The following is a 20208-nucleotide window of genomic DNA, read 5'->3' on the forward strand; positions in this document are numbered from 1 at the left end:
CGTTGATCTCCGTTTCATGGCCCTTCAGCCAAGAAGTGCAATGGGAGATTGGGGACCAGCCATTCTGTGCTTTCGCACACCCTTCCTGCTTACCTTCCCCAGGTTTCTCCAGGTACCCATTTGGAGCTGGGTCAACTTTGGCTAAGCTTATAGTCACACCACTAACCCAGGTCCCAAACCCAAATAACTGGCCACGCTAGGGATCGAACCCGTGCCCCTTGGACAAAGAATTCTCAACCCAGCGAATATCCACTTAGCCAGGACGGCTCGAAATGAAATGAAATAATAGAAAATAGACAGAGTAAACATAATAATGAAATAAACTAAGTGCCACAGTCTTCCGAATCGAAAATGACTAATACTTATATCTCTTTTTGTTTCACGTTCTTCGTTTTTTCACATAGGTGAAAAACATAGATAAAAACAAAATTACGTAAATATAACCTTGATGCTTGCTTTGAATCAATATATTTAGTAACTTTCTGAATTCTTGGAAGTATCGGACTCGTGGCAATTTAGGGGGTGGTGTCTGTAGCATTCCTTGTTCTTGTGAAAAATTTTACATTGGCCGAACCCACCAACAGTTTGTGAAACGATTTATGAGCATCGTAATTCAATCAGTAAGGCTCTAAAATTGATACTTTCGTTTCAGATTTGGCAGAACACACTTTCTACCGCCTTGACCATTGCAGGCCACAGCCATTTATAACGATGATGCTTAAAAAATGGGCTAGAGAAGCCATTGAAACGAAAAAACATATTTTTGCTAATCTTTCCATAAACAGAGATATGGATTATTTAAATAATGACTCAATTTATTCCATTATTTTTAAAAATGACAATATTTATAATAATGGTAATAAGATCTCGCAAAATGACCAGGGGACTAAAGTAAACACAAGACCAAGAAGAATTAGAGCATTGAATGCCAACAAAAATATATTTAACAACAAAATAATTAATTTAATATCAAAATATTTTTAATTAATTTTTTTATTTTTTATTTTAAATTTTTTAGAATAAATTAATTTTTTTATTTTTGTATCCAGTTCCTTCAGTGTGTTCACTGAAGTCACACGTAATATTTTATAGAAATACTCTTTGGTGTTAAATAGCAGTAGTATTTATTGTAAATATACAGATATGGGTTTGTTTCTCTTTTGTATTGTTTTTAGTTTTAGATTTTATTTAGTTGCATAGATTATTTTAGATTTTATCTTTAATTCTTTTATTTAGTTTCTTCTATATTTAACACTGAATATGGCTTGTTTTATACAGGCGAAATATCCATCGTTTAGTTTATTTTTTCCTTCTACGCGCCGTAGTCCCGTTCTTCGTTTTAAGATTTATTTTCAGCTCCTTGTCTCCTAGCTATACTAGTCTATGGGTTTGTTTAGGTTTCTACTTACGCCTCTTTTGCTGGATGGGTGTATTTGGGTATTCCTTTGAGTTGGTTGCTCAGATTTTAAAATCAATTTCTTATGAAAAACAATATATTCGGCACGTTCTTGTTCTAGAACTGGTACCTTCAACACTTTTTCGTTTGTTTTCTTTTGCCACACAATCTTGTACCACATTTCTGGGAAAATTCTTATTAATATTAAATTTCGAAAACATTTTTTTTTTCAGCTCAAAATAAGGAGCAATACTGAAACTTAAAACAAACAGAATTGATTCTGTATATTTAGGGAATTCCCTTCTCTTTCTTTAACCCCGACAACATGCTCATACTCTACCTTTGAAGATCAAAATGACATACTGTAGTAATAAAGCGTTCATTAACATAGCGAGGCTCAATTATGCTTTCAAGATATTCAGTGCCAATTCTCAGTGAATGTATTAGAATATTAAAGCAAGTGTAAGCTATTCCAAAATTGGGGTTGACTTGGAATTACAGTGGACAATACAACAGTAACAAATAAATACCTTGACAGTATCCATCAATGGTGGAATCAAAAAAACATTCTTGTTTTGCCTTTTCATTGCTTCTCTTGCATTCATTGTCAGTAGATTTAAATCCAGTAATATCCTCAGAAAGATGATTCTCCACAATTATATGTTCCTTTATATCATTAACATTCGGACATAAACAGATGGGGCACTTCTTCTTTTTATCAGCTTCATGTTCTATGTAATGGATGGCAAAATCTGAGCAGTTATTTATTTCTTTACGACAAATTTCACAGATAAATGACAACCCTGTTTCACAGTTTGTAGACTTATGAAGTTGTAAGAAATAAAAAGAATTTTCAATCTTTCCACAAGTACTACACCGCCATTTACTACAGCAGTTTTCTTCAATAGTGGGTTTGGTAAGCTTTTCTATTTCAACAGTTGTTTTTAAATAAATTTTTTCACGTTGTGGCGATTGGTTGGATACACTTGTCAACCAAATAGTTCCTCCAGTACTCGACAAACGCTTAACAAGTCCACTACGTTTCTTCTGAGGACTACCGTTACGGAAAGAGCCTAAAAGATCAGAGAAAAATGTAAGGTAGATGACTTATTAACTGACAGTGAATATTGATATACCAAGCAGTCAGATTCCGGGTGAGAAAGGTAGAGTATGAAAAAAACACTGCTATGAATAGGTGCATTAAACTATCTATATTAGAACTTCAGAGCTTTCTGGCTTGTGTTTACACCCCTGCTCCTCTGGTCAAATAGCCATAACAATTCTAAAATTTTGGCAACTTCAAATTTTGTTTCTGTTTTCAGGGAGGGGATTTTTCACACTCTCACAAAAGAACGTACGCGACTGTTTTTTATAGTTATAAATGAAGGTTTTGCTACTATGTGCTAATGTTGGCTATATAATACTATTAAATAAAAAAAACTAGTTTTTTTTTAACTGATCCTCAAAACAAAAAAAAAGTCCCATGGTTCAAAGCATCTCCCATATAAGTTTCAAGCAGAACTGAGCACTTTTTTGAAAAACGTAAAGAATGGGTGCATATCGCTGAAAACCGTCAGTCTCGACAGCCTAAAGTTCTTGTCTTATAGTTTCCACACCAGTTAGTGAAAAAGACCTGCCTTTCTTTCTGCTTAAAAGTTGGCAGTGGGGGAAGGTTTTAAATTGTATGTTGCTAATGTAAACAAAACATTATCTCGCTATCTTTCATTTAAAAAGTTGGCAAGGAATAGGGACTACAAGGAAATTGTTGGGAATATATACACATTTTTGTACAAAGACACCAGTTGCTATTTTTTAGCAAAAATAAGATAATATCTCTATTGTCACCAAGTCAATCTACACTTGATTGCAACCTGATCTGCATGCTCAATTTGGACCAGATTCAAGACTTGGTTTTCAATTTACATTATAATGAACATCTCCCAAGTTTTAACAGTTTTCTCTTTAAGTTTCAATACTAGAAAGCTAAGAAAAATATAAAGCATTGAACTACAGTAAATCAGTGCTAAGTTAAAGGCTATGACAGGCAATGGCAATTAAAAACGAATTTTAAATGAACAATAGACTGTTTTATCTTTACAAGAAAAAACTGAACTTTTTTTGGACTAAAGAGGGTTTGAAGTATTTAAAAAGAGAAAAGAGGGTATATCGTCAGGAGCAATAAGCTCAGGGGAAAATGCATACCGTTAGAAAAGCTATTAGGAAACCGTACAAACACGTTTATCTGGCGAAATTTTAAATGATCACTTTACCTCAAAATGTCTACACGTGAAACCCCCTCCCCTCTTTTTCTCTTAGTCTAGAACAAACTTTAGTAAACAATTTACAACCAGAATTTTATTCTTATTATTTTATAACGATTTTTGCAATAATTCCTTCAGCATGCTAGTTAATTTAATGATTTTTCGCTTAGTAATTAATATTATTCTATTAAGCCTTCTGGGAGCATCTAAAGACTCCAAAAATTTTTTTTTATATTCTTCACACATTACAAAAATTAAAATTCGATGAAAAAATCAGATCATGTTTCATAAAACTGAGACCAAGTGCATCAAAATGCCAGTTTATGCTTTATTTGATAAAAAAATTAGCCTAATATAAATAAACAAAAGGATAAAATGGCCTTTGTATTCTTTCTGTTTGAAAGCATACCTTCTTCATTTAGTGTGAAAGGGCCAACTAGAGGCTGAGATGAGTTGCAAAAACTAATCTTTGGAATGTCCAAGCCATAGGATGAATGAGAAAAATTTGACAAAGAAAAGTAAAGAACTCCATTAAACAAAAAATGAGCAAAAATAAAATCAAATAATCTACCAAGCGTGAAACTACCACAAATCAGCATCGATAAATAAATGAAACCCAAAACGAACAGAAATTGCAATAAATAAACGATTCGAATTCAAAACGAGCAGAAATTAACAAAAGTTGGGTTCAAAACCTCTATCACTTTCCTAGGTCAGAACATAATTTGCACTTTAGTGTAAAAAATACAAACGATTGTGCATTGTCAGTTTAATATACATATACTGATATTCAGTAATCAAAACATTAATATTATTTTAATTTTAATTAAAATTAAAATCATCAGTCTTGTTTTGTGAAGGATCCACATTTTCTGAAAGATAAAGTGACTGAATGACACAAAAAGAACAACTTAACAAATGGCAAGATAAAACGTGAAATGAATTCTTTGTTGCATTTTCTTGAAGAAGAAACATTGACTTGAAAAACTATTTAAATTGCTGGCAAGCTAAGCTTCAACTTTGCCATGTGCAATTTTATTTTTAAGATATTAAATGCTCATACTTTGACAGGTTTTTGTTTACGTACTTTACTTACACTAAAATTGTACAACATTATTTTAATAACTTATGCATTTGTTTTTTTCTCTATAAGATTGGGAATTTATTTGATTTGTACATTTTCGGTTTTGTTTTACACTCTGCAAATCCTGTTTGACTGAAAAAAGAAACAGTCTGAAGAGGAGATTATTATGAACTACTTTGGCTTGGAGAAGTTTGTTTTAATGTTTTGGTTAATCTTAAATTGGTTCAATCGTGATTAATCCAAATAAAAGATGGGTGGCGTGAATAACAAGGTCACCTGTTCTGGCAAAGACCATTTAGGGAAGAATTTTTGGCTTAAAACGGTCAGCAGTTTTTTGGCTTGATGCATTTCTTAACCAAATCTGCTGACGAACTATATCAGTTTCAAGCATTAGTTGCCAAATCTACTGTCAAATTGCTAGGTACTAGTTGGGAGGAATGGAAAATCTACATGTTTAATTAAATTTGGATGAGTTTTATCTTAAAATTGCCAATAGTTTTTCAACGTAGAGCATTTTCTGACAAAATCTGACGACAAATTTCACAAAGCGATGACAATTGTGGATTAGCATGGTTACCCGGGGTACCCTATCTTTCGCATGCTTTCTTTACGGTGTATACAGATTTGAAATCAATATATAATCCTGTTTTAAACCAGGTTCAGCATGTCTTCCTTTATGCTAAACTTTTTTTTAATGGCAACAAGAAGGTATCAAAGGATCAATGAGGCCAGCTCTGTGACAATAAATGCATTCTTACTCTTCTTCAACCAAATCCCATATGCCCAATCAAAGCCCAAATCAATGGAAGAAAATCAGTCTCAGTTGGTGAAAAGGTGAAGTAAATGTAATAGCACTATCACCTAAATTAGTCTATGAAAATGGCTTCCCGGCCAGTAAAACCTACGCTGTTCCCCCTCCCAAAAAATAAACATTTTGGCTAGTGACGCTCTGATCTTAAGAATTGAAAAATCTTTATCAGTTTCTTCTTCAAAGAAGAGGCGTGGTGTATGCACCTTTCTTTTAATAATTTTTTTTTTTAGGAGAAAGGAGTACTAAAGTCCAAATATGTGCCTCAAATTATAGATTTGATCATTTAAATATGCACAAATAGCCAAGGAGCATGTTTGTTGAACTGCTAATAACTTGGCCTAAGAGCGCTGAGACCTCTTATCTTTACGGTCTAGGTGCAAGCAGGGTTCAACTTTTTCGAGTTCAGAAATTCAATGACTTTAAAAAATTTGAGGCACACGAGATAATTAACCAAAATTACCATCATTAATGAATTAGGAGCAAGCAAAAGGTGGGCAGTGTTTGGGGGTGGTGTAAGCCTCTGTAAAAAAAATACTAATGAATATGCATTGTCAGTTTAATATGCATATATTTATATCAATCAACAACAAAACAAATGCCACTAGATTTATAAAAGTTATAAAAGTAAAAACATTTATATTTTTTTCAGTGAAGTACAAATTTTATTCTGATTTTAGGAATGAATGATGGTTTGTTACACAACTTACGTTAATTTCTGCTCGTTTTGACTTTGAATCGGTTATTTATTGTAATTTCTGGTCGTTTTGGGTTTCATTTATTTATCGATGCTGATTTGTGGTAGTTTTATGCTTGGTAGATTATTTGATTTTATTTTTGCTCATGTTTTGCTTAATGGAGCTATTTATCTTTCTTTGAAAAACCTATTTTGAGGAAAAAGTTTTTTTTGATTACTGTCTGTTCGTTTTATATTGACATAGTCTTTTCAGGGAAAAAGAAAATAATACTAAAAATCTTTTCGTTTTTTAAAACTTTATAGTTTGGCCTTCATGCTGGAGAAAAATTTTCAGCAATTTTTAACAACATACACCCTTTTAAAAATCTTGACACAAATAATACTGTTTAATTTAGTTTCATACCTCCTCTAGTTGACCTGAAATGACAACTTGATACCATTTGCAAAAAAATCTGTTTACTTTCTTTGATAGCTTGGATACACTTACGCTATTTTGATTTGGTTAAATTTTAAGAGCAGAAATGGGAGGATTGACGTAGGAGGGTGGGAGTGGAAGGGGGATTAGTTGTCCTCAAATCACTTTCGACTATCGAAAAGGGCATCAGCCCTTTCTGTTTTCAATCGAATGAGCCCTTTTCAAACTTCCCACGACAACTCCTTCGATACGAAATGTCCTGGTCTAAACAACAACAACAACAAAAAATAATACATTATACCCACTTCGATATTTACTATAATTAAAAAAAAAAAAAACTTTCCAAAAAATAAGTTTTTCAAAGAAAAGTAAAGAACTCCATTAGACAAAAAATGAGCAAAAATAAAATCAAATAATCTACCAAGCGTGAAACTACCATAAATCAGCATCGATAAATAAATGATACCATAAAGGAACAGAAATTACAATAAATAACCGATACAAACTCAAAAAGAGCAGAGATTAACATAAGTTGGGCTCAAGACCCCCATGCCTTCCCAAGGCCAGAACATAATTTGCACTTCATCAGCCCTTTCTATTTTCAATCGAATGAGCCCCTTTCGAAGTTTCCACGACAACTTCTTCGATACGAAGTGCCCTGCTCTAAAGGAAAAAATTAATAAAAATACATTGTGCCAACATCGTTCTTATATGCCCCCAAGGCATAACTTAAGACCCTTGCCCTGAGGGTTGTGGGGGAGTGTCATCCTCTTTAATTAGTCCGCGTTTCTTGTATCGTTCTCGTGTATCCCCTTTCTTTACTTAGGAAGCGCGATCGTGCTGCCTATGATTTATACAACAACTTTCTATATAAACCTTATATGCCCCCAGGGCATAACTTACAACCCTTGCACTGAGGGCTCTGAGGGGGTTATCATCCTAAAAGATCTAATTTCCAGAACGTTCAACTACGTTGAATAAAATTGATCTCTCAAAATTTTGATTGGATGTGTTTTGGAAAATGGTGGGCGTGAGAGGGGCGTTAGTCGCTATCCAATCACATTCAACTATTAAAAAAGGCACTAGCCCTTTCAATTTCCAATTGAATGAGCCCTTTCAAAGTTTCCACGACAACACTTTCAATAGAAACTTTATATGCACCAGGGCATAACTTACAACCCTTGCCCTGAAGGCTGTGGGGGGAGGGATTGTCATCCTTAAAGACCTAAAATTTCCAAAACTTTCAACTACATTGAATAAAATGGCTATCTAAAAATATTGATTGGATGTGTTTGGGGAAAAGGTGGACGTGAGAGGGGGTTTAGTTGCTCTCAAATCACTTTCGACTATTAAAAAGGGTACTATCCCTTTGAATTTCAAATCGAATGAGCCCTTTTTCAAGTTTCTACGACTAGGATTTCAATAAAAGCTTTATATGCCCCCAGGGCATAACTTATAATCCTTGCCCTGAGGGTTGTGGGGGAGTGTCCTCCTCAAAAATATATTTTCTATCTGGAAATCAACTACGATGAAGAAAATGGCTCTTTCAAAATTTTTATGGGATGTGTTTGGGGGAATGACGGGCAGGCGGGGAGGGCGGGGGGGCTAGGTGCCCTACAATCCCTTTCGACTATTAAAAAGGGCACTAGCCCTTTGAATTTCCAATCGAATGAGTCTGTTTTGAAGTTTCTACGACAAAGCCTTCTTTAAGAACCTTAAATGTCCCTAGGGCATAACTTATCACCCTTGCTACGAGGCTCATGGAGGACCGTCCTTTTCAAACATATATTTTATATTTGCAAATCAACAACGCTGAACAAAAAGTCTATTTCACAATTTTGATTTGATGTGTTTGGGGGAGTGATGGAAGGGGGGGGGGGAGCTATTTGCCCTCCAATCACTTTCGACTATTAAAAAGGGCACTAGCCCTTTGAATTTCCAATCGAAAGAGCCTGTTTTGAAGTTTCTACGACAGCGCCTTCTATAAAAACCTTATATGCCCTCAGGGCATAACTTAAAACCCTTGCCCCGAGGGTTGTGGGGGAGTGTCCTCCTCAAAAAGATATGTTCTATCTGGAAATCCACTACACTGAACAAAACGGATATCTCAAAGTTTTGATTGGATGTCTTTGGGGGAATAATGGGCGTGGGGGGGGGGGGGACTAATTGCCCTCCAATTACTTTCGACTATTAAAAAGGGTAGTAGCCACCCCAATTTTCAATCGACTGAGCCATTTTCGAAGTTTCTGCGACAATTCCTTTGATACGAAGAGCCTGTCGAAGAAAAAAAAACACATTGTGGCCACATCGTTATTAACTTAGGTAGCGCTAGCGCGCTGCCTATGAAAAAATGTCAAGCCTTCCCATCACTTTTGACTATTGAAAAGGGCACTAGGCCTTTAGATTTCCAATCGAATGATCCCTTTTGGAAACGACAACGCTTTCCATAAACACCTTATATGCCCCTAGGGCATAAATCACAACCCTTACCCTAAGGTCAGTTAGGGTGGCTGTCATCATCTAAAACTGAATTTCCAGAACTTTCAACTACGTTAAACAACATCGCTATCTCAAAATTTTGATTGGACGTGTTTGGGAAAATGGTGGGCGTGAGAGGGGTGTTAGTCGCCTTCCAACCGCTTTCGACAATTATACAGGGCACACGTCACTCTAATTTCCAATAGACTAAGCACTTTTCACAGTTCCAACGACAACTTCTCCGATACGAAGTGCACTGCTCTAAAGAAACCTTAATAAATAGGATATTGTGCCAACATCGTTCTTATATGCCCCCAGGGCATAACTTAAAAGGGCACTATTAAAAAAGACACTAGCTCTTTTTCCTGCTCTGATTCTAGCTCTGAATTTCCAATAAATTGAGCCCCTTTTGAAGTTTCTACGACAACACCTTCTATAAAAACCTTATATACCCCATGGACATAACTTAAAAACCTTTCCCTGAGGGTTGTGGGGAAGTGTCCTCCTCAAAAACATATTTTCTATCTGGAAATCAACTACGCTGAACAAAATAGTTATCTCAAAATTTTAATTGGATGTGTTTGGGGGAATGAGGGGCGTGGGGGGGGGGCTAGTTACCCTCCAGTCACTTTCGACTATTAAAAAAGGCACTAGCCCTTTCAATTTCCAATTGAATGAGCCCTTTCGAAGTTTCTACGACAACGCTTTCAATAAAAACTTTATATGCCCCAGGGCATAACTTACAACCCTTACCCTGAAGGCTGTGGGGGGAGGGGTTGTCATCCTTAAAGACCTAATTTGAAAAACTTTAAACTAAGTTGAATAAAATGGCTATCTAAAAATTTTGATTGGATGTGTTTGGGGAAAAGGTGGACGTGAGAGGGGGGTTAGTTGCTCTCAAATCACATTCGACTATTAAAAAGGGTACTATCCCTTTGAATTTCAAATCGAATGAGCTCTTTTTCAAGTTTCTACAACTAAGATTTCAATAAAAGCCTTATATGCCCCCAGGGCATAACTTAAAATCCTTGCCCTGATGTTTGTGGGGGAGTGTCCTCCTCAAAAATATATTAAATTTAGATTGGATGTGTTTGGAGGAATGATGGGAGTGGGGGGGGCTAGGTGCCCTACAATCACTTTCGGCTATTAAAACGGACACTAAGCCTTTGAATTTCCAATCAAATGAGCCTGTTTTCAAGTTTCTACGACAACGCCTCCTTTAAAAACCTTATATGCCCCCAGAGCATAACTTAAAACCCTTGCCCTGTGGGTTATGGGGGAGTGTCCTCCTCAAAAACATATTTTCTATCTGGAAATCAACTACACTGAACAAAATGGCTATCTCAAAATTTTAATTGGATGTGTTTGGGGGAATGATGGGCGGGGGGGGGGCTAGTTGCCCTCCAATCACTTTGACTATTAAAAAGGGCACTGACCCTTTGAATTTCCAATCGAATGAGCCTGTTTTGAAGTTTCTACGACAGCACCTTCTATAAAAACCTTATATGCCCTCGGGGCATAACTTAAAACCCTTGCCCTGAGGGTTGCGGGGGAGTATCCTCCTCAAAAACATATTTCCTATCTAAAAATCAACTACGCTGAATAAAAAGGCTATCTCAAAATTTTAATTGGATGTGTTTGGGGGAATGATGGGCGTGGGGGGGGGGGGGGCGATTTGTCCTGCTATCACGTTTGACTATTAAAAAGGGCACTAGCCACCCCAATTTCCAATCAAATGAGCCCTTTTCGAAGATTCTACGACAACTCCTTCGATACGAAGTGCCTATCGGAAGAAAAGAAAAAACATTGTGGCCATATCGTTCTTTACTTAGGTAGCGCTAGCGCGCTGCCTATGAAAAAATGTCAAGCCTTCCAATCACTTTCGACTATTAAAAAGGGCACTAGGCCTTTCGATTTCCAATCGAATGAGCCCTTTTGGAAACGACAACGCTTTCTATAAACACCTTATATGCCCCCAGGGCATAAATGACAAACCTTACCCTAAGGTCTGTTAGGGTGCTTGTCATACTCTAAGACCGGATTTCCAGAACTTTCAACTACGTTAAACAACATGGCTATCTCAAAATTTTGATTGGATAAGTTTGAGGAAAATGTGGGAGTGAGAGAGGTGTTAGTCGCCTTCCAATCACTTTCGACTATTAAAAAGGGCACAAGCCACTCAAATTTCCAATTGAAAGAGCTCTTTTCGAAGTTTCTACGACAACTTCTTCGATACGAAGTGCCCTGCCCTAAAGGAAAAAATTAATAAATAATACATTATGCCAACATCGTTCTTATATGCCCCCCGGGAATGACTTAAAACCCTTGCCCTGAGGGTTGTGGGGGAGTGTCCCCCTCTTTACTTAGTCCCCGTTTCTTGTCTCGTTCTCGAGTGTCCCCGTTCTTTACTTAGTTGATTTATACAACAACTTTCTATATAAACCTTACATGCCCCCAGGGCATAACTTACAACTCTTGCACTGAGGGCTCTGAGGGGGTTATCATCCTAAAAGACCTAATTTCCAGAACGTTCAACTACGTTGAACAAAATGGATCTGTCAAAATTTTGATTGGATGGTTTTTCGAAAATGGTGGGCGTGAGAGGGGCGTTAGTCGCTATCCAATCACTTTCAACTATTAAAAAAGGCACTAGCCCTTTCAATTTCCAATTGAATGAGCCCTTTCGAAGTTTCTACGACAACGGTTTCAATAAAAACTTTATATGCCCCAGGGCATAACTTACAACCCTTTCCCTTAGGGCTGTGGGGGGGGCGGTTGTCATCCTCCAAGATCTATCTTCCAAGAATTTTAACTGCGTTGAACAAAATGGTTGTCTAAAAATGATGACTGCATGTGTTCGAGAATAATGTGGGCGTGAGAGGGGGGTTAGTTACCCTCAAACCAGTTTCAACTATTAAAAATAGTACCAGCCCTTTGAATTTTAAATAGAATGAGTCCTTTTTCAAGTTTTTATGACTACGATTTCAATAAAAGCCGTATATGCCCCCAGGGCATAACTTAGAATCCTTGCCGTGAGGGCTGTGGGGGAGTGTACTCCTCAAAAATATATTTTCTATCTGGAAATCAACTACGATGAACAAAATGGCTCTCTCAAAATTTTTATGGGATGTGTTGATGGGGGAATGATGGACGTTGGGGGGTGAGGCTAGTTGCCCTCCAATCACTTTCGACTATTAAAAAGGGCACAAGCCCTTTGAATTTCCAATCAAATAAGCTTTTTTTGAAGTTTCTACGACAACGCCTTCTTTAAAAACCTTATATGCCCCCAGGGCATAACTTTAAACCCTTGCCCTGGGGACTGTGGGAGAGAGTCCTCCTCAAAAAAATATTTTCTATCTGGAAATCAACTATGCTGAACAAAATAGCTATCACAAAATTTGGATTGGATGTGTTGGGGGAACCGAGGGGCGTGGGGGGGGGGCTAGTTGCCCCCCAATCACTTTCTACTATTAAAACGGGCACTATCCTTTTTAATTTCAAATTAACTGAGCCTTTTTCGAATTTTTTACGACGATAACGTCTTTTGAAACCATAGATGCCCCCAGGGCATATTTTCAAAACCATGCCTGGAAGGATGTAGGGGAGTATTCTCCTTATAAATATATTGTATATCTGAAAATCAAATACGGTGAACAAAATTGCTATCTCAAAATTTCGATTGGATGTGTTCGGGGGAATGATGAGCATGGGGGGGGGGCCTAGTTGCCCACCAAACAATTTCGACTATTAAAAAGATTACTAGCCCTTTGAATTTCCAATCGAATGAACCTCTTTTGAAGTTTCTACGACAGCGCCTTCTATAAAAACCGTATATGCCCCCAGGGCATAATTTAAAAACCTTGCCCTGAGGGTCGTGGGTGAGTGATCTCCTTAAAAACATATTTTCCATCTGCAAATCACCTACGCTGAACAAAATGGCTATCTCAAAATTTTGAATTGATGTGTTTGGGGGAATGATGGGCGTGGGGGGGGCTAGGTGCCCTACAATCACTTTCGACCATTAAAAAGGACACTAGCCTTTTTCTATAAAAAACCGTATATGCCCCCAGGGCATAATTTAAAACCCTTGCCCTGAGGGTCGTGGGGGGAGGTGACCTCCTCAAAAACATATTTTCTATCTGGAAATCAACTACGCTGAACAAAATGGCTATCTCAAAATTTAGATTGGATGTGTTTGGGGGAATGATGGGAGTGGGGGGGGGGGCTAGGTGCCCTACAAACACTTTCGACTATTAAAAAGGTCACAAGCCCTTTGAATTTCCAATCGAATGAGCCTGTTTTGAAGTTTCTACGACAACGCCTTCTATAAAAACCTAATATGCCCCCAGGGCATAACTTAAAACCCTTTCCCTGAGGGTTATGGGGGAGTGTCCTCCTCAAAAACATATTTTATATCTGGAAATCAACTACACTGAACAAAATGGCTATCTCAAAATTTTAATTGGATGTGTTTGGGGGCATGATGGGCGGGGGGGGGGGGGCCGAGTTGCCCCCAATCACTTTCGACTATTAAAAAGGGCACTAGCCCTTTGAATTACCAATCGAATGAGCCTGTTTTGAAGTTTCTACGACAGCGCCTTCTATAAAAACCTTATATGCCCTCAGGGCATAACTTAAAACCCTTTCCCCGAGGGTTTAATCGAAAACCTATATTTTTCAAGAAACTTGAAAAAGGGCTCATTCGATTTGAAATTCAAAGGGAAGATACCCTTTTTAATAGTCGAATGTGATTTGAGAGCAACTAACCCCCCTCTCACGTCCACCTTTTCCCCAAACACATCCAATCAAAATTTTTAGATAGCCATTTATTCAACGTAGTTTAAAGTTTTTCAAATTAGGTCTTTAAGGATGACAACCCCTCCCCCCACAGCCTTCAGGGTAAGGGTTGTAAGTTATGCCCTGGGGCATATAAAGTTTTTATTGAAAGCGTTGTCGTAGAAACTTCGAAAGGGCTCATTCAATTGGAAATTGAAAGGGCTAGTGCCTTTTTTAATAGTTGAAAGTGATTGGAGGGCAACTAGCCCCCCCCCACGCCCATCATTCCCCCAAAGACATCCAATTAAAATTTTGAGATAACCATTTTGTTCAGCGTAGTTGATTTCCAGATAAAAATATGTTTTTGAGGAGGACACTTCCCCACAACCCTCAGGGAAAGGTTTTTAAGTTGTACCCATGGGGTATATAAGGTTTTTATAGAAGGTGTTGTCGTAGAAACTTCAAAAGGGGATCAATTTATTGGAAATTCAAAGAGCTAGTGCCCTTTTTAATAGTGCCCTTTTAAGTTATGCCCTGGGGGCATATAAGAACGATGTTGGCACAATGTATTATTTATTAATTTTTTCCTTTAGAGCAGGGCACTTCGTATCGAAGAAGTTGTCGTAGAAACTTCAAAAAGCGCTCATTCAATTGAAAACTGGAATGGCTTGTGTCCTTTTTAATGGTCGAATGTGATTGGAAGGCGACTAACATCCCTCTCACGCCCACCATTTCCCCAAACACATCCAATCAAAAATTTTGATATATCCATGTTGTTTAACATAGTTGAAAGGTGAGGAAATTCGGTTTTAGAGGATGATAACTACTCTAACAGACTTTAGGGTAAAGGTTGTAATTTATGCCCTGGGGTCATATAAGGTGTTTATGGAAAGCGTTGTCATTTCAAAAAGGGCTCATTCGATTGGAAATCTAAAGGCATAGTGCCCTTTTTAATAGTCGCAAGTGATTGGAAGGTTTGATATTTTAATAGGCAGCGCGCTAGCGCTGCCTAAGTAAATAACGATGTGGCCACAATGTGTTTTTTTTTCTTCGACAGGTACTTCACATCGAAGGAATTGTCGTATAAACTTCGAAAATGGCTCATTCGATTGGAAATTGGGGTGGCTAGTGTCCATTTTAATAGTCGAAAGTAATTGGAGGGCAACTAGCCCCCCCACGCCCATCATTCACCCCAAACGCATCCAATTAAAATTTTGAGATAGCCATTTTGTTCAGTGTAGTGGATTTCCAGATATAACATATCTTTTTGAGGAGGATACTCCCCCACAACCGTCGGGGCAAGGGTTTTAAGTTATGCCCTGGGGGCATATAAGGTTTTTATAGAAGGCGCTGTCGTAGAAACTTCAAAACAGGCTCATTCGATTGGAAATTCAAAGAGCTAGTGCCCTTTTTAATAGTCGAAAGTGATTTGAGGGCAACTAGCTCCCCCCCACCCATCAATCCCCCAAACACATCCAATTAAAATTTTGAGATAGCCATTTTGTTCAGAGTAGATAGAAAAAATCTTTTTGAGGAGGACACTCCCCCACAACCCTCGGGGAAAGGGTTTTAAGTTCTGCCCTGAGGGCATATAAGGTTTTTATAGAAGGCGCTGTCGTAGAAACTTCAAAACAGGCTCATTCGATTGGATATTAAAATGGCTACTGCCCTTTTTAATAGTCGAAAGTGATTGTTCAAGTTTATGAAACTTTTCAAGTTTCATAAAAGCCTTATATGCCCCCAGGGCATAACTTATAATCCTTGCCCTGAGGGTTGTGGGGGAGTGTCCTCCTCAAAAATATATTTTCTATCTGGAAATCAACTACGATGAACAAAATGGCTCTCTCAAAATTTTTATGGGATGTGTTGATGGAGGAATGATGGGCGGGGGGGGGGCTGGGGCTATTTCCCTCCAATCACTTTCGACTATTAAAAAGGGCACAAGCCCTTTGAATCTCCAATCGAATAAGCTTTTTTTTAAGTTTCTACGACAACACCTTCTTTAAAAACCTTCTATGCACCCAGGGCATAACTTGAAACCCTAGCCCTGAGGGCTGTGGGGGAGTGTCCTCCTCAAAAACATATTTTCTATCTGGAAATCAACTATACTGAACAAAATGGTTATCTCAAAATTTTGATTGGATGTGTTTGGGGAAATGATGGGCGTGGGGGGGGGGGGCTAGTTGCCCCCCAATCACTTGATAGAAAAACAAATTTTCTATCTACGCTGAACAAAATGGCTATCTCAAAATTTTCATTGGATGTGTTTGGGGGAATGATGGGTATGGGGGGCTAGTTGCCCTCCAATCACTGTCGACAATTAAAAAGATTACTAGCCCTTCTAATTTCCAATCGAATGAGCCTGTTTTGAAGTTTCTACGACAACGTTTTCTATAAAAAACCTTATACGCCCCCAGGGCATAATTTAAAACCCTTGCCCTGAGGGTCGTGGGGGGGGTGACCTCCTCAAAAACATATTTTCTATCTGGAAATCAACTATACTGAACAAAATGGTTATCTCAAAATTTTGATTGGATGTGTTTGGGGAAATGATGGGCGTGGGGGGGGGGGGGGGGGCTAGTTGCCCACCACTCACATTCGACTATTGAAAAGGGCACTAACCCTTTGAATTTCCAATCGAGTGAGCCTTTTTTGAAGTTTCTACGACAACGCCTTCTTTAAAAACCTTCTATGCCCCCAGGGCATAACTTGAAACCCTAGCCCTGAGGGCTCTGGTGGAGTGTCCTCCTCAAAAACATAATTTCTATCTGGAAATCAACTACGCTGAACAAAATGGCTATCTCAAAATTTTGATTGGATGTGTTTGGGGGAATGATGAGCATGGGGGGGTGCTAGTTGCCCTCCAATCACTTTCGACAATTAAAAAGATTACTAGCCCTTCTAATTTCCAATCGAATGAGCCTGTTTTGAAGTTTCTACGACAACACCTTCTATAAAAACCATATATGCCCCCAGGGCATAATTTGAAACCCTTGCCCTGAGGGTCGTGGGGGAGTGACCTCCTCAAAAACATATTTTCTATCTGGAAATCAACTACGCTGAACAAAATGGCTATCTCAAAATGTTGAATTGATGTGTTTGGGGGAATGATGGGCGTGGGGGGGGGGGGGGCTAGGTGGCTTACAATCACTTTCGACTATTAAAAAGCACACTAGCCCTTTGAATTTCCAATCGAATGAGCCTGTTTTGAAGTTTCTACGACATCACCTTCTATAAAAACCTTATATGCCCCCCGGGCATAACGTAAAGCCCTTGCCCTGAGGGTTATGGGGGAGTGTCCTCCTCAAAAACATATTTTCTATCTGGAAATCAACTACACTGAACAAATGGATATCTCAAAATTTTAAATGGATGTGTTTGGGGGAATGATGGGCGGGGGGGGGCCCTACGTGCCCTCCAATCACTTTCAACAATAGTAAAGGGCACTATTCCTTTGAAATCTCAGTCGAATGAGCCTTTTTTGAAGTTTCTAAGACAGCGCCTACTATAAAAACCTTATATGCCCTCAGGGCTTAACTTAAAACCCTTTCCCCGAGGGTTGTGGGGGAGTGTCCCCCTCAAAAAGATATTTTCTATCTACGCTGAAAAAAATGGCTATCTCAAAATTTTGATTGGATGTGTTTGGGGGAATGATGAGCATGGGGGGCTAGTTGCCCTCCAATCACTTTCGACTATTAAAAAGATTACTAGCCCTTCGAATTTCCAATCGAATGAGCCCGTTTTGAAGTTTCTACGACAACGTCTTCTATAAAAAACCGTATATGCCCCCAGGGCATAATTTAAAACCCTTGCCCTGAGGGTCGTGGGGGGGGGGGGGTGTCCTCCTCAAAAACATATATTCTATCTGGAAATCAACTACGCTGAACAAAATGGCTATCTAAAAATTTAGATTGGATGTTTTTGGGGGAATGATGGGAGTGGGGGGGGGGGCTAGGTGCCCTACAAACACTTTTGACTATTAAGAATGTCACTAGCCCTTTGAATTTCCAATCGAATGAGCCTGTTTTGAAGTTTCTACGACAACGACTCCTTTAAAAACCTTATATGCCCCCAGGGCATAACTTAAAACCCTTTCCCTGAGGGTTATGGGGGAGTGTCCTCCTCAAAAACATATTTTATATCTGGAAATCAACTACACTGAACAAAATGGCTATCTCAAAATTTTAATTGGATGTGTTTGGGGGAATGATGGGCGGGGGGGGGGGGAGCTAGTTGCCCTCCAATCACTTTGACTATTAAAAAGGGCACCGACCCTTTGAATTTCCAATCGAATGAGCCTGTTTTGAAGTTTCTACGACAGCACCTTCTATAAAAACCTTATATGCCCTCAAGGCATAACTTAAAACCCTTGCCCCGAGGGTTGTGGGGGAGTGTCCTCCTCAAAAAGATATTTTCTATCTGGAAATCAACTCCGTTGAACATAAAGGCTATCTCAAAATTTTATTTGGTTGTGTTTGAGGGATTGATGGGCGTGGGGTGGGGGGGGGCTAGTGGCCCTCCAATCACTTTCGACTATTAAAAAGGGCACTAGCCACCCGAATTTCCAATCGAATGAGCCCTTTTCGAATTTCCAAAACTTTCAACTACGTTAAACAATATGGCTATCTAAAAATTTTGATTGGACATGTTTGAGGAAATGGTGGGCGTAAGAGGGGTATTAGTCGCCTTCCAATCACTTTCAACTATTAAAAAGGGCACAAGCCACTCAAATTTCCAATTGAATGAGCTCTTTTCGAAGTTTCTAGGACAAATTCTTCGATACGAACTGCCCTGCTCTAAAGGAAAAAATTAATAAATAATACATTGTGCCATCAGCGTTCTTATATGCCCCCAGGGCATAACTTAAAACCCTTCCCCTGAGGGTTGTGGGGGATTGTCCCCCTCTTTAGTTAGTCCCCATTTTTTGTCTCGTTCTCGAGTGTCCCCGTTCTTTGCTTAGGCAGCGCGATCGGGATGCCTATGATTTATACAACAACTTTCTATATAAACCTTATATGCCCCTAGAGCATAACTTATCACCATTGCACTGAGGGCTCTGAGGGGGTTATCATCCTAAAAGACCTAATTTTCAGAACGTTCAACTTCGATGAACAAAATGGATATCTCAAAATTTTGATTGGATGGTTTTGGGAAAATGGTGGGCGTGAGAGGGGCGTTAGTCGCTATCCAATCACTTTCAACTATTAAAAAAGGTAGTAACCTTTTTAATTTCTAATTGAATGAGCCCTTTTGAAGTTTCTACGACAACGATTTCAATATGAACCTTCTATGCCCCAGGGCATAACTTACAACCCTTTCCCTGAAGGCTGTGGGGGGAGGGGTTGTCATCCTTAAAGACCTAATTTCCAATACTTTCAACTACGTTAAATAAAAAGGCTATCTAAAAATTTTGATTCGATGTGTTTGGGGAAAAGGTGGGCGTGAGAGGGGGGTTAGTTGCCCTCCAATCACTTTCGACTATTAAAAAGGGTACTATCCTTTTGAATTTCAAATCAAATGAGCCCTTTTTCAAGTTTCTACAACAAAGATTTCAATAAAAACCTTATATGCCCCCAGGGCATAACTTATAATCCTCGCCCTGAGGGTTGTGGGGAGTGTATTCCTCAAAAATATATTTTCTATCTGGAAATCAACTACGATGAACAAAATGGCTCTCAAAATTTTTATGGGATGTGTTGGGGGGAATGATGGGCAGGGCGGGGGGGGGCTAGGTGCCCTACAATCACTTTCGACAATTAAAAAGGACACAAGCCCTTTGAATTTCCAATCGAATAAGCTTTTTTTGAAGTTTCTACAACAACGTCTTCTTTAAAAACCTTATAGGCCCCCAGGGCATAACTTCAAACCCTTGCCCTGAGGGCTGTGTGTGAGTGTCCTCCTCAAAAACATATTTTCTGTCTGGAAATCAACTAAGCTGAACAAAATGGTTATCTCAAAATTTTGATTGGATGTGTTTGGGGATATGATGGGCGTGGGGGGGGGGGGCCTAGTTGGCCCCCAATCACTTTCGACTATTGAAAAGGCCACTATCCCTTTGAATTTCCAATCGAATGAGCCTTTTTTGAAGTTTCTAAGACAACACCTTCTATTAAAACTTTATATGCCCCCAGGGCATAACTTAAAACCCTTGCCCTGAGGGTTGTGAGGGAGTGTCCTCCTCAAAAACATATTTTCTATTTGGAAATCAACTACGCTGAACAAAATGGTTATCTCAAAATTTTGATTGGATGTGTTTGGGGGAGTGATGGGCGTGGGGGGGCTAGTTGCTCTCC

The 20208-nt window shown here is 38.6% G+C and overlaps 1 protein-coding gene across 1 annotated transcript in view; it reads right to left on the reverse strand.

Annotated features, from left to right (window-relative positions):
- The window catches only part of LOC148952893 (uncharacterized), a 448257-nt gene that overhangs the window by 416493 nt on the left and 11556 nt on the right, over window positions 1-20208 (reverse strand). Inside the window, exon 4 of the mRNA XM_089088146.1 lies at window positions 1927-2469. Within this exon, the coding sequence (XP_088944272.1) occupies window positions 1927-2469 (543 nt within the window). The remainder of the gene's footprint in view (window positions 1-1926; window positions 2470-20208) is intronic.

This window comes from Artemia sp. Qi Xiang Cuo, chromosome 4 (assembly GCF_049724085.1).
Source record: "Artemia sp. Qi Xiang Cuo chromosome 4, ASM4972408v1, whole genome shotgun sequence".
Lineage (NCBI taxonomy): Eukaryota > Metazoa > Arthropoda > Branchiopoda > Anostraca > Artemiidae > Artemia > Artemia sp. Qi Xiang Cuo.